This window comes from Hylobates moloch, unplaced genomic scaffold, assembly GCF_009828535.3.
Source record: "Hylobates moloch isolate HMO894 unplaced genomic scaffold, HMol_V3 SCAFFOLD_12, whole genome shotgun sequence".
In the NCBI taxonomy this organism is placed as follows: domain Eukaryota; kingdom Metazoa; phylum Chordata; class Mammalia; order Primates; family Hylobatidae; genus Hylobates; species Hylobates moloch.
In genome coordinates this window covers 39,676,073-39,690,495 of record NW_026652287.1, presented here as the reverse complement: position 1 = coordinate 39,690,495, position 14,423 = coordinate 39,676,073, and the positions used below count along the sequence as shown (strand labels likewise).

Sequence of the window (14,423 nt, the reverse complement as noted above, 5' to 3'; positions counted from 1 at the left end):
AGGCATCACAAGAAAAAGACACTGGCCGGGTGCAGTGGCTCACGCCTGTAATCTAAGCACTTTGGGAGGCTGAGGCAGGCAGATCACTTGAGGTCAGGAGTTCAAGGCCAGCTTGGCCAACATGGTGAAATCCTGTCTTTACTAAAAATACAAAAATTAGCCAGGCATGGTGGCACATACCTGTAATCCCAGCTACTTGGGAGGCTGAGGCAGGAGAATCTCTTGAACCCAGGAGGCAGAGGCTGCAGTGAGCCGAGATTGCACCACTGCACTCTGGCCTGGGTGAAAGAGTGAGACTCTATCTCAAAAAAAAAAAAAAAAAAAAAGAAAAGAAAAATAAAAGAAAGAAAAGACACTACAAATCAATATCCTTCTTGAACATAGAGGAGATACTCCTAAAAAAAACTTAGTATATTAAATTCAACAGTGTATAAAAAAGGTAATAGACCATAACCAAATGAAATGTATCTAAAGAATGCAAAGTTGTTTTAACATATAAAAATAAAGCAATGTAACTCATCATGTTAAGAGAATAAGTTAAAAAAATCCATAAAATAATTTCAGTCCACACAGCAAAATAATTTGACAACACTCAGCATTCTTTTATAATAAAAATCCCTCAGCAAACTAGGAATAGAAGAGAACTTCCTCAACCTGTTGAAGAGCATCTACAGAAAACCTACAGATAACATACTAGATAATGAAAGGTTGAATGCTTTGTACTTAAAATCAGAGAACAGGCAAATATGCCTACTCTCGCTGCTTCCATTCATCATTGTCCCAGATATCGTGGCCAGTGCAATAAGGCAAGAAAAATAAATAAAATACAAATCTTGTAAGTGAATAAATAAACTATCTTTATTCACAGATTTACATGATCAGGTATGAAGAAAATCCTAAGGAATCTACAAAAATCTAGTTGAACTATTAGTGATCTCAGCAAGTCACAGGATACAAGATGTTAGGGACTGAATGTTGTCCCTGCCAAAATTCATATATTGAAGCCATAAACCACAGTGTGACTGTGTTTGGAAATAGGGTCTCCAAGGAGAGAATTAAGGTTAATTGAGATCATGATGATTCCAACTACATGGCATTCTGGAAAAGGCCAAACTATGGACATAGTAAAAAGATTCATGTTTTTTGCTTGTTTCTTTGTTTTGTTTTTTTGAGATGAAGTCTCGCTCTGTCGCCCAGGATGGAGTATAATGGCATGATTTGGGCTCACTGCAACCTCTGCCTCCTGGCTTCAAGAGATTCTCCTGTCTCAGCCTCCTGCGTAGCCAGGATTATAGGCATGCACCACCATGCCCGGCTAATTTTTTGTATTTTTAGTAGAGACAGGCTTTCACCATGTTGGCCAGGCTGGTCTTGAACTCCTGTCCTCAAGTGATCCAGCCCCTCGGCCTCCCAAAGTGCTGGGATTACAGGCGTGAGCCACCGTACCCCGCCGATTCACAGTTTTTAGGGGTGGGGGAGGGAAGGATAAATAGGTGAAGCGCAGAGGATTTTTAGGACAGTGAAACTATTCTATATTATACTACTACAAGGGTGAATACATGTCATACATTTGTCAGAACAGACAGAATAGATACTAAGTGAACCCTAATGTAAACTATAGACTTTGGGTGATAATGATGTGCCAGTGTAGGTTCATTGATTATAACGAGTGTACCATTCTGGTGTAGGATGTCAACAATGGGATTGTTTGTGGGAGCAGGGGGCTCTAGGGGTGTGTGGGAACTTTTTGTATTTTCTGCTCAATTTTGCTGTGAAACTAAAAATGCTCTAAAAAGGCTTTTTTTTTTTTTTTTTTTTTTTTTTTGAGACAGAGCTTCACTCTTGTTACCCAGGCTGGAGTGCAATGGAGCGATCTTGGCTCACCACAACCTCCACCTCCCAGGTTCAAGCAATTCTCCTGCCTCAGCCTCCCAAGTTGCTGGGATTACAGGCATGAGCCACCACACCCATAAAAGCCTATTTTTTAAAAAGTTTTGACTAGTACCTTTTCCCCATTACACCTCTGTCCCACTCATCCTTTAAAATGTATTTTGACTGTGATATCAGCTGGGGCATGACTTCAGAGGAAAAGGTATTGTATAAAAGGAACTCTGGAGTCAAAATAAAGTTTGAGTTTTGAATTTTGGCTTTGCTTTATTTATTTATTTATTTTTCTTTTTGAGATAGAGTCTCACTCTGTCACCTAGGCTGGAGTGCAGTGGCATGATCTCAGCTCACTGCAACCTCCACCTCCTGGTTTCAAGTGATTCTCATGTCTTGGCCTCCCAAGTAGCTGGGATTACAGGCTCCTGCCCCCATGCCTGGCTAATTTTTGTATTTTTAGTAGAGATAGGGTTTCACCATGTTGGCCAGGCTGGTCTCAAAATCCTGACCTCAAATGATCAGCCTGCCTCAGCCTCCCAAAGTTTTGGGATTACAAGTGTGAGCCACCACGCCTGGCCAGCTTTTACCTTTAACAAGGTACTCAACCTCTTTAAACCTAAGTTTTCTTATCATTGTTCACTGTGTCCTTTCATATATGTACATTATGGAAATATCTATGGATTGTTTTTAAAATTCTAGTTGTTGCTGAAAATTCACAAAAGGCATCTCAAGATAACACTACTTATCTCCCAGGGCTGTTGGAATATTAACTGAGACCATTTTTTTGTTGTTGTGTTTGTTTGTTTGTTTTTTGAGACCATATTTATTTTTAAAATAAAAATAGAATGCAAGAAAGTTGGCCTGACACAAATGGGAACTCATCAAATGCAATCTCCAAGAGGGTAGGAACTTTGATTTCTACACTATTGTATTAATACCTTGGAAACAGCAGGAACTCAGAAATATATGTTCAGTAATTAAAAAAAAAGAAAAAAGCTTGGCTAGGCTACTGAATGATAACAGACCACACGGAAAGAAAAAGAGGCTTGATGCCATTACAGGTGGGACTACGGAGTTCTCTCGTGGAGGGGTGACTGTATTTTGCAAGCAGGAAGGAGCATGAGCTGAGTTTCTGTGATCAAATGGGTGGGTTTTGATAGCGATTCGTGTTCTCCACCTAATATTTTCAGCTTTCTTTCTGACTCTTGCAAGCATGCCACTTCCCTGCACCCACTAAAGTTAAGCAGGGTCACTGACACGCTTCGGTTAGTGAAAAGGGACTGACAATGATGTGTATCCATCTGTGATTTCCTACTTTACACTCCTAGCACAAAGGTCATGTCAAGATGAAAGCCTTTTAGGCATGAGCCACAGCACCCGGCTGGAACATCAATTTTACTGCAAGATTTGGAAGAAACAAATTGAACTGATTACCAAGAGAATGTGCAAGAACTATTAAGTCTTAGGACACATGGCCAAGACCAAAAGTCCCTGGTGATGGGCTGGGGTGGGGCCCCATCCCACAGCCCTTGGACCAAATAAGAAGAAAAAGTAGGAGAGGGAGGTGGCTTATGCCTCTAATCCCAGCACTGTGGGAGGCCCAGGCCGTGGACCACTTGAGGTCAGGAGTTCGAGGTCAGCCTGGCCAACATGGTGAAACCCTGTCTGTACTAAAAATACAAAAATTAGCTGAGTGTGGTGCCTCATGCCTGTAATCTCAGCTACTCAGGAGGCTGTGGCAGGACTGCATGAACCCAGGAGGTGGATGTTGCAGAGAGCCGAGATTGCACCACTGCACTCCAGCCTGGGCGACAGAGTGAGACTCCTACTAATAAATAAATAAAAGAAAAACTAAGTTAAAATTTGTAAGGGCATAAAACATAATTTTAATAGGAAGCTATGAGAATTATCTACACTTGCAGATAATTGAATGAAATTATCTGATGATTGATTGAATGATCAAATTATAGGTAACTGTGATTTTTTTTTTTTTGAGACAGAGTTTTGCTCATGTCACCCAAACTAGAGTACAATGGCGAGGTCTCAGCTCACTGCAACCTCTGTCTCCCAGATTCAAGTGATTTTCCTGCCCACCAACACGTCTGGCTAATTTTGGAATTTTTAGCAGAGATGTGGTTTCACCATGTTGGTCAGGCTAGTCTCAAACTCCTGACCTCAAGTGATCCTCCCGCCTCGGCCTCCCGAAGTGCTGAGATTACTAGCATGAGCCACTGCGCCTGGCCTTTGCTACTTAATTTTATAAGACATCTACTTTTTCAAATATTTGCTGTTTTTGCTCTCATGATATGAAAATTTTTTTATTGTGAGGGAGCATTTCTAGAAAACAATAGTAGAAATTTGTGCCAATTTTGATTATTAAAATAATAAAATTGTTGGGTTAGTTTGTTATTCTTAACCAAATGCTCCTACAGATAGCATATTGCACAGATGGTTTGATTGTTTTTTTTTTTTTCATCTTAGGTGAATTTTCCTTAATTTTATTCATCAAACTGTATTTACTTGAGATAAATCGACATTGTAGTTACCGTGTGCTCTACAGATCTCTACTTTTTTAGAAATAAAAATTCTCGGCCAGGCGCAATGGCTCACGCCTGTAATCCCAGCACTTTGGGAGGCTGAGGTAGGTAGATCAGAAGGTCAGGAGTTCAAGACCAACCTGGCAAAGATGGCAAAACCCCATCTCTACTAAAAACACAAAAAATTAGACAGGCGAGGTGGCACAAGCCTGTGATCCCAGCTACTCGGGAGGCTGAGGCAGGAGAATTGCTTGAACCCGGGAGGTGGAGATTGCGGTGAGCCAAGATTGCACCATTGCACTCCAGCCTGGGCAACAAGAGCAAAACTCGGTCTCAAAAAAAAAAAAAAAATTCTCAGTCAAAACTCTGACCTATTTTATAAAAATTTGGATTGTAAATAATACTTCGAGGTGACTTATATGTACATTAATGATTAGTAAGTGGAGTAATTCTATTCTTTAAGTGGGGAAATCTATATGAGTGTATTAATTTGTCAGAAAGGTACAGTTCAGATTGTACCTTTCAATATATATACATTTTATCTAAAAAGAAAACCCAAAAAACTAATAAAGTGGGGGTAGGAAATGGGTCAAATATAGATGAAACAAAAATGGCATGACTAGTAGCTGTTAAACCTGGGTGACAAGTCTATTATTATACTGTCTTTGTATTCTGTATATATTTTTGTTTTTTGAGATGAAGTCCGGCTCTTGTCGCCCAGGCTGGAGTGCAGTGGCATGATCTCGGCTCATTGCAACCTCTGCCTCCCGGGTTCAAGCAATTCTCAAGCCTCAGCCTCCTGAGTAGGTGGGACTACAGGTGCACGTGACCATGCCTGGCTAATTTTTGAATTTTTAGTAGAGAGGGAGTTTCACCATGTTGGCCAGGCTGGTCTCGAACTCCTGACCTCAAGTGATCCACCCGCCTCGGCCTCCCAAAGTGCTGGGATTACAGGCGTGAGGCACTGTACCTGGCCTGTATTTTGTGTAGGTATTTAATGTTTGGTAACAAAACACTTGTTGAAAATGAAAAAAAAAATTAGTCGGGCATGGTGCCGTGCACCTGTGGTCCCAGCTATTTGGGGGACCGCTGCGCCCGGCCACTCCTTGGTGTTTCTTGACTTTCATCTGCCTCATTCAGTTTCTGTTTCTGTTTTCACATGGCTCCTTCTCTGTGCCTCTTTTCTCTCCACCTGAGGGCCCAGTCTAATCCAGTATGACCTCATTTAACCCTAATTACGTCTGCAAAAAAAACCCCTTAATTTCAAAATGAGGTCATATTCTGCAGTTCAGGAGGCAATGAATTCTGGGAGGACACTGTTAACCCACTACAAGCCATTGAGAACAGCAGCAGGAGGCTGAATGCGGTGGCTCACACCTGTCATCCCGGCACTTTCGGGGGCCTACGCAGCAGGATCGCTTGAGCCCAGGAGTTTGAGACCAGCCTGGTAACATAGTAACACCCCATCCTCTACCCCCCCAAAAAAACAAAAAATTAATTAGCCCGGCATGGTAGCGTGTGCTTGTAGACCCAACTATGCAAAAGGCTGAGATGGGAGGGTCACTGAAGCCCAGGAGTTTGAGGCTGCTGTGAGCTGTGGTGGCGCCACTGTATCCAGCCTGGGCAGCAGAGCAACACTCTGTCTCTAAAAATATTAATTTAGGCTGGGTGCAGTGGCTCACGCCTGTAATCCCAGCACTTTGGGAGGCCGAGGCGGGCAGATCATAAGGTCAGGAGATCGAGACCATCCTGGCTAACATGCTGAAAACCCATCTCTACTAAAAATACAAAAAATTAGCCGGGCGTGGTGGCGGGCGCCTGTAGTCCCAGCTACTGGAGAGGCTGAGGCAGGAGAATGGCGTGAACCCGGGAGGCGCAGCTTGCAGTGAGCCGAGATGGCGCCACTGCACTCCAGCCTGGGCGACAGAGCGAGACTCTGTCTCAAAAATAAATAAATAAATAATAAAATAAAAATATTAATTTAACTTCAAACAAAAAAGCAGGAGGTCTCCAAGAATGCAGGAGATAACTGACCGGGTGCAGTGGCTCATGCCTTTAATCTCAGCACTTTGGGAGGCCAAGGCGGGTGGATCACCCGAGGTCAGGATTTCAAGTCCAGCCTGGCCAACATGGTGAAACCCCATCTCTACTAAAAATACAAAAAATTAGCCAGGCATGGTGGCGCGAGCATGTTAATCCCAGCTACTCCCGAGGCTCAGACAGGAGAATCGCTTGAACCCAGGAGACCGAGGTTGCAGTGAGCTGAGATGGCGCCACTGCACTCCAGCCTGGGTGACAGAGGGAGACCTCCGTCTCAAAAACAAAACAAAAAAATGCAAGAGAGGGGTACACGAATATTTGGGGAGCACCCCCAATTCTTGGATGTCTGCTGTATCCCCAGTGCCCAGCACAATCTCGTCCCTAATAAATGTGCAGTGGAGGTTTGTTGAATATGAATGGGCCCCAGAAGAATGAGGTGGAGAGGGGAATAGGAAGATTGAATGTCTCCTGCCTGAAGGTCGGGCGGGGAGGGGTTGGGGGCAGGTAACTCTGAGGTTCACCCGGGGCCACTGCCTGCATCCTGGCAACCGCCTCCACCCACTTTAGGATCTGCAGACTGGCAGCGGTTGGAGGGAATTTCCCCTCGCCAATTGCTCAAGTCCCTCCCCTCGACCGACCGGACATCCCCAGAGAGGGGCAGGCTGGTCCCCTGACAGGTTGAGGCAAGTAGACGCCCAGGAGCCCCGGGAGGGGGCTGCAGTTTGCTTCCTTCCTCCTCGGCAGCGCTCTGCGACCCCATCGCCCCGCCTGCGCTAGCAAAGGTGATCGCCGCGGCGATGCCGGAGGAGGGTTCGGGCTGCTCGGTGCGGCGCAGGCCCTATGCGTGCGTCCTGCGGGCTGCTTTGGTCCCATTGGTCGCGGGCTTGGTGATCTGCCTCGTGGTCTGCATCCAGCGCCTGGCACAGGCTCAGCAGCAGCTGCCGCTCGAGTCACTTGGGGTGAGTTGAGATGGAAAAGGTGGGAAGAAAACATCCCAACTTATTCCGGCAGAGAATACGGAGAGGGGCGCGGGGACCGTGCACCAGGGCGGAGACTGAGAGGCGCGTGACCGAAAAGACAGAATGAGATGGGTACAAAGAGGCCAGGGAGGAAGATCTGGTAGGGCAGAGACAGAGACCAGAACAGGCAGGCAAGGCGGGGACCAGGCTGCCCGGTGTAGGGGCTCCGAGAGAGTCAGCCCTGCCAGGAGGTACAGGGAGATCCCGGGATGGGAAAGGTAGGCGCACATGGAAATGGAAGATGACTCGGCTCTGGTGTTCCCCCAGCAGGCTGACTCAGAGGCTGCTGGGGGCTTCACAAAGCTGGGCGTGGGGGCTTCCTGGGGCCTCCTAGGACGGGATGGCCCCAGCCATTCGCTCCGGGTGGGGGAGGTGTCCCCTTGGGGACCGCGCCGGGCGCCTTTGCAGCGGAGAGAGTCCGGTGCGCGCGGTGCCCTCGCGCCCAGTGACATCCAGGAAAACGATTCGGGAAACTAAGAAGTTATTTTGAAGGTCTCGACTTTACGCTCCCCGCTGGTTCAGACCTGCTTCCTCTTTAAGAAGTCTTAAGAGTAAATAAAATAAAATGAAATAAAATCACCCGTGCGCGCCGTGGGATGAGAGGTGGAAAGGAGAATGGACAGAGAAAAGAGAGCTCCTGGCACAGGGGACACACAGAACCTCTCTGCTTACGTCCGTGCCCTGTTTTCTGGTCTTTTCTTCCAGTGGGACATAGCTGAGCTGCAGCTGAATCACACAGGTAACACAGGGGACGTGGAGGGACGGGGAGAAGAAGAGACACAGAGAGAGAAGGAAGAAGAGATAGAAAGACAAGTGGGGAGAGAGAGAGAAAGAGACACAGAGAGAGACGGAGGGAGAAAGGGAGGGAGAGATGGGGAGGGAAACGGAGAGGGGGAGACAGAGAGAAGACAGGGAGGGAGAGGCCCAGAGAAAGAGAGGGAAAGACAGTGAGAAACAAGGAGAGAGAGAGGGACAGAGGGGACAGACGGAGACAGGAGAAGAAGGGGAAAGAAATAAAGAAACAGGGAGAGACGCAGGAAGAGAGAGCAAGGGAGAGAGGAAGGGGGGGAGACACAGAGGGAGAGAGACGGAGAAAGAGAAAAAAGACGGATAGAGGAGACGGAGAGAGAGGGAGGGAGAGACAGAGAGGAAGAGAGAATGAAAACGAGAGAGGCGGCCCAGCGTGGTTGCTCACGCCTGCAGTCGCGCACAAAACAGACAGAAATCCCTGCCTGGTGAGCTTCCCTTCTACTGTCACTCCTACCGAGGAGGAAATGACAAAAAATAAAAATAAAAATGAACATGTGAAAAACAGAGCAATGCCACGTAGAGTAAAACAGGCCAAGAGCAGGTTTTAGAGAAAAAAATCAGGCAAGGAGGTGGGTGGGGAATCCGGGCATGCCAGGGTTGGGGGTTTTCATTCAAAGTGGAGTCGCGGCGGTGAGGAGGAGGGGTCTCTGAGTGGGCGGCGTTGGCAAGAAGCCTTGAGGGAGATGAAATGAACTGTTTTGCTCTAGGTGGGAGTATCTGTCTCCTCCCAGCCTCTCTTAAACGCGCTTCTTCCTCTTTTTTTCCACGGTTCATCCCCAGAGACTAAAATCACTGCAGGCTTGCGTGTTTTGTTCCTTCCATTTTGTAATGGAAGGGACCTTTGTTTCTCTCTCTTCTCCTTGGGTCTCTGATCCCTGCCTGATATGTCTCTCTCTCTCTCTCTCTCTTCCATATTTTTCCTGTAATTTGGTCTTGAGGCCCCTTTCTGGAGAGTGGCTGTAAACTCTAGCCTCACATCGATGGGGCGCCAGGCGTGGTGGCCACGGGTGTTGACAATGTCTTTCACAGGACAGTTCTTTCTTCTGGTGGATGACGTCATGCCTAAGTGTCTGACAGGGGACCAGGTGTCACTCTTACAGGAAATTTGCAAGCCTGGTAAACACCCTTGTGGCTCCTGTTTGACCTGTGTTCAGTTCCTTCCTAACAAGACAGCCAGTCTCCAAGAGAGCCTTGAGTGAAGAGGAGAGTGAGAGGCTCAGGTGTGTCAGTCAGATAAGACACGGAGACAGGAGACGCTGCGATGAAACACGTGAAATATGGCCGAGCACCGTGGCTCACGGCTGTGATCCCAGCGCTTGGGAGGCTGAGGTGGGATGATCGCTTGAGCCCAGGAGTTCAAGACTATGTTTCTTGGGAAACATAGCAAGACCACCATCTCTAGCACAAAATTTTGAAAATTAGCTGGTCATGGCGGCGCGCGCCACTTCCCAGTGACTCGGGAGGCTGAGGTGGGAGATAGCTTGAGCCCCAGAGGCTGAGGCTGCAGTGAGCTATGATTGCACCACTGCACTCCAGCCTGGGTGACAGGGCCAGACCCTGTCTCTAAAGAAAATGAAGATCCTAGAGAGAAGAGGACCAACAGGAAGGTAGGGGAGCTCTCTGAGACACACACACTCAACCAGAGGGTGGAGAGCAAGAAAAAAAAGGGAACTGGGAGCCAAAGCTTTTATTGGGGTTCAGGGTGTGACCCGAGCAGGCTTCCCTTGGGGAATTCTCTCGTGCACTCTCTCGCGCGCTGTCTCTCTCGCTCTCTCGTGCGCACGCTGTCTCTCGTGCTGTCTCTCTCACTCTCTCGCTCACTCTCGTGCACTCTCAAGCTCTGTAACTCTCTCTCTCACACACACAGTCTCATGCACTCTCTCGAGCTCGCTCTCACACTGTCTCGTGCACTCTCTCAAGCTCTCGTGTCCTCTCTCTGACACACACTCTCTCTCTCATGCTCTCTCGTGCTCTCTCTCTCTCTCTCGCTCTCTCATTCTTTCTCTCTTACTCTCTCATGCTCTCTCTCTGCATCCTCTCTCTATATCTCTCCCTCCCCCTCTATCTCTACCTTTGTCTATTTCTGGGTTGTTTTTTTTTTTGTCTCTCTCTCCCCTGGTGTCTCTGTCTCCCTCTCTCTACTCCTCTCCCCTTACCCCTCTCTCCTTCCCTTTAGATCTCTAACCTTCTGTCCCCCCCCCTTTTTTTTTGAGACAGGGTTTCTGTGACCCAGGCTGGAGTGCAGTGGCGTGATCATAGCTCACTGCAGTCTCAGCCTCCCAGGCTCAAGCGATCCTCCAGCCTCAGCCTCCCAAGAGTAGCCAGGACCAGAGGCGTGCACCACCATGCCTGGCTAACTTTTTATTTTTTGTAGAGATGGGGGTCTCACCATGTTGCCCAGGCTGGTCTTGAACTTCTGACCTCAGGTGATCCACCCACCTTGGCCTCCTAAACTGCTAGGATTTCAGGCATGAGCCACCACGTCCGACCTATTCCTTGATCTCTAACTCTCGATCTCTATATCTGATTTTCTCTATGACCCCCTGTGCCTCAGTTCCCCTAAACCTCCATCCTTTCATCCCTCTAACCCTGTGCCCCCAGGACCTCAGCAGGACCCCAGGCTATACTGGCAGGGGGGCCCAGCACTGGGCCGCTCCTTCCTGCGTGGACCAGAGCTGGACAAGGGGCAGCTACGTATCCATCGTGATGGCATCTACATGGTACACATCCAGGTGACGCTGGCCATCTGCTCCTCCACGACGACCTCCAGGCACCACCCCACCACCCTGGCCGTGGGAATCTGCTCTCCTGCCTCCCGTAGCATCAGCCTGCTGCGTCTCAGCTTCCACCAAGGTTGTACCATTGCCTCCCAGCGCCTGACGCCCCTGGCCCGAGGGGACACACTCTGCGCCAACCTCACTGGGACACTTTTGCCTTCCCGAAACACTGATGAGACCTTCTTTGGGGTGCAGTGGGTGCGCCCCTGACCGCTGCTTCTGATTAGGGTTTTTAAAATTTTATTTTATTTTATTTAAGTTCAAGAGAAAAAGTGTACACAGAGGGGCCACCCGGGGTTGGGGTGGGGGTGCGGTGGGGGGTGATGGTGGCAGGACAAGAGAAGGCATCGAGCTTTTTCTTTCATTTTCCTATTAAAAAATACAAAAAAATCAGTTGGGCCTCATGGCGTGCATCTGTAATCCCAGCTACTCGGCCAACTGAGGCAGGAGAATCACTTGAACCCAGGAGGTGGAGGTTGCTGTGAGCCGAGATTGTGCCACTGCACTCCAGCCTGGGCAACAGAGCAAGACTCTGTCTCAGAAAAAAAAAAAAAAATGTTCTTGGTTAGGGATGTTTGAAGAATAGAGGAAGCGGGCTGGGCACCGTGGCTCATGCCTATAATCCCAGCACTTTGGGAGGCTGAGGAAGGCAGATCGCTTGAGCCTAGGAGTTCAAGACCAGACTGGGCAACATAGTGAGACCCCCATCTCTCCAAAAAATACAAAAATTAACCAGATGTAGTGGTGTGCTAGTCCAAGCTACTCGGGAGGCTGAAGTGGGAGATTGGGTAGAGCCCAGGAGGTCAAAGGCTGCAGTGAGCTGTGATCATGCCCCTGCACTCCAGCCTGAGCAAGAGTGAGATTCCTTGTTAAAAAAAAAAAAAAAAAAAAAAAAAAGTCTGTTTTCTCCTTGGTGCATCTATTTGACAAGAGAGGAAACACAAAGATCACTTTGGGTGACTGTCTCTCAAAGCAGACAATGCAAAATACCTAACGAGTTGGGAGGCCAAGGTGGGTGGATCACTTGAAATCAGGAGTTCGAGACCAGCCTGGCCAACGTGGTAAAACTCCATCTCTACTAAAAATACAAAAATTAGCCAAGCGTGGTCGAGGGCTCCTGTAATCCCAGCTACTCAGGAGGCTGAGGCAGGAGAATCGCTTGAACCCGGGGGGCGGAGGTTGCAGTGAGCCGAGATCGCGTTATTACACTCCAGCCTGGTGATAGGTGTTGCTAACCACCATGGCACACATTTAACTATGTAACGGAACTGCACATCCTGCACATGTATCCCAGAACTTAAATAATAATAATAAAAGATCACTTGAGGTCAGGAGTTCAAGACCAGCCTGGCCAACGTGGTGAAACCTCACCTCTACTGAAAATACAGGGTCTTGCTCTGTCACCCAGGCTGCAGTGCGGTGGCATGATCCTGTCTCACTGCAGCCTCAAACTCCTGGGCTCAAGTGATCCTCCCACCTCAGCCTCCCAAATAGCTAGGACCGCCAGCACAGGCCACCACACCCGGCTATTTTTTTTTTTTTTTTTTGAGATGAGGTCTCATTACATTGCCCCAGCTGGTCTCAAACTCCAATCTCCCGAAATGCCCATCTTCCCACCTCGGCCTCCCCAAGTGCTGGGATTACAGGCATGAGCCACTGCCCTGGACCTCAAAAACATTTTGGAACTCAGAGTTTTCCAGCATTTAAAGATAGTGTACAGGATTATACCATCTTTTTTTTGAGATGGAGTCTCACCCTGTTGTCCAGGCTGGAGTGCAGTGGCATAATCTCAGCTCACTGCAACCTCCACCCTCCCAGGTTCAAGCAATTCTTCTGCCTCCGCCTCCCAAGTCTGGGACTGTAGAAATCCGCCACCACACCCGGCTAATTTTTCTATTATTAGTAGAGACGTGTTTCACCATGTTGGCCAGGATGGTCTCGATCTCTTGACCTTGTTGTGATCCACCTGCCTCGGCCTCCCAAAGTGCTGGGACTACAGGCGTGAGCCACCGCACCCAGTGCTTATACCATCTTTTATGCATTACCTCAGTGAGGTCGGGACGGCATTTTGTAATCAAACACCACACCTATTTTTTTTTTTTTTTTTTTACAATGAGAAGTGTTAACATTCACACTAAGTGGGATAAAAATCAAGACTACAGGCCAGGCGCGGTGGCTCATGCCTGTAGTCCCAGCACTTTGGGAGGCCAACGTGGACAGATCGCCTGAGGTCAGGAGTTTGAGACCAGCCTGGCCAACGTGGTAAAACCCCGTCTCTACTAAAAACACAAAAATTAGCCGGGCACGGTGGCCAGCACCTGTAACCCCAGCTACTCAGGAGGCTGAGGCAGGAGGATCACTTAAACCCAGGAGGCGGAGGTTGCAGTGAGCCAAGATCGTGCCATTGCACTCCAGCCCGGGTGACAAGAGCAAAACTCCATCTCAAAAAAAAAAAAAAAAAAATCAAGACTACAATTACCAGCCTGGCTAACATGGTGAAACCTCATCTCTACTAAACATTTAAAAATTAGCTGGGTGTGGTGATGGGCACCAGTAATCCCTGCTACTAGGGAGGCTGAGACAGGAGAATCTCTTGAACTCAGGAGGTGGAGATTGCAGTCAGCTGAGATAGTGCCACTGCGCTCCAGCCTGGGTGACAGAGTGAGACTCTGTCTTTAAAAAAAAAAAAGACTATAATTAACAAAAAGTTAGTTCAGGTCAGAGATTGCTGCCAAACAATTCACCAAAACAACTTGATTTCCAGGGCTTTTTGGATTTTGGAACTGGGGACTCAAAGTAAAGTCAAGTGCTTCTTACGGCATTTAATATGGACTGCACACTGTCTTATCCCATTAACTCAGCTCGTGTTCATGCGAGCCCTACAAAGCTGGAGGAATCATCATTGTTCTCATCTCGCAGATGAGGAAAACAGAGGCACAAACCGTTGAGTCATCTGCCCAAAGTTACTGGTTTTGTAACTGCTGGGGCCTCGGTATTTAACAGTTAAGGAAAATAGTGGCAGAAAACCTGAGTTACAAGCCCAAGGCAATTCATCTACACAGCAGTGGACTCAGGATTCCAAGCCAGATAATCCCGCATCTGGCATCCATTCTCTCATCTCTAGAGGCGGAAGTGAGAGGAGCGGTGGGGTGTCCCAGCTGAGGGAGGGGAAGTGAGACCCACGCACCGCCCTCCCTCGCAAATCTAGCCCTGCAGCCCCTCTCCAACCTTACTTGGACTCAGGACCATGCATCTGGAAAAGCCACAGACACTCGACGCCAGCCTGTGAAAGCAGCCGGGAGGGAGGCCGTACCCTGCAAAGCCACAGGGAAGGGGCTGCCCAAGACCATGGGAAC

The 14,423-nt window shown here is 48.1% G+C and overlaps 1 protein-coding gene across 1 annotated transcript; it reads left to right on the top strand.

Annotated features, from left to right (window-relative positions):
• Positions 1-7,105: 7,105 nt before the first annotated feature.
• On the top strand, positions 7,106-13,225 carry CD70 (CD70 molecule). Its single transcript, XM_032169436.2, has 3 exons — positions 7,106-7,420; positions 8,186-8,219; positions 10,892-13,225. Exons 1-3 carry the CDS (start codon positions 7,259-7,261, stop codon positions 11,275-11,277), a joined length of 582 nt encoding a protein of 193 aa, XP_032025327.1. The 5' UTR covers positions 7,106-7,258; the 3' UTR covers positions 11,278-13,225.
• Positions 13,226-14,423: the final 1,198 nt, after the last annotated feature.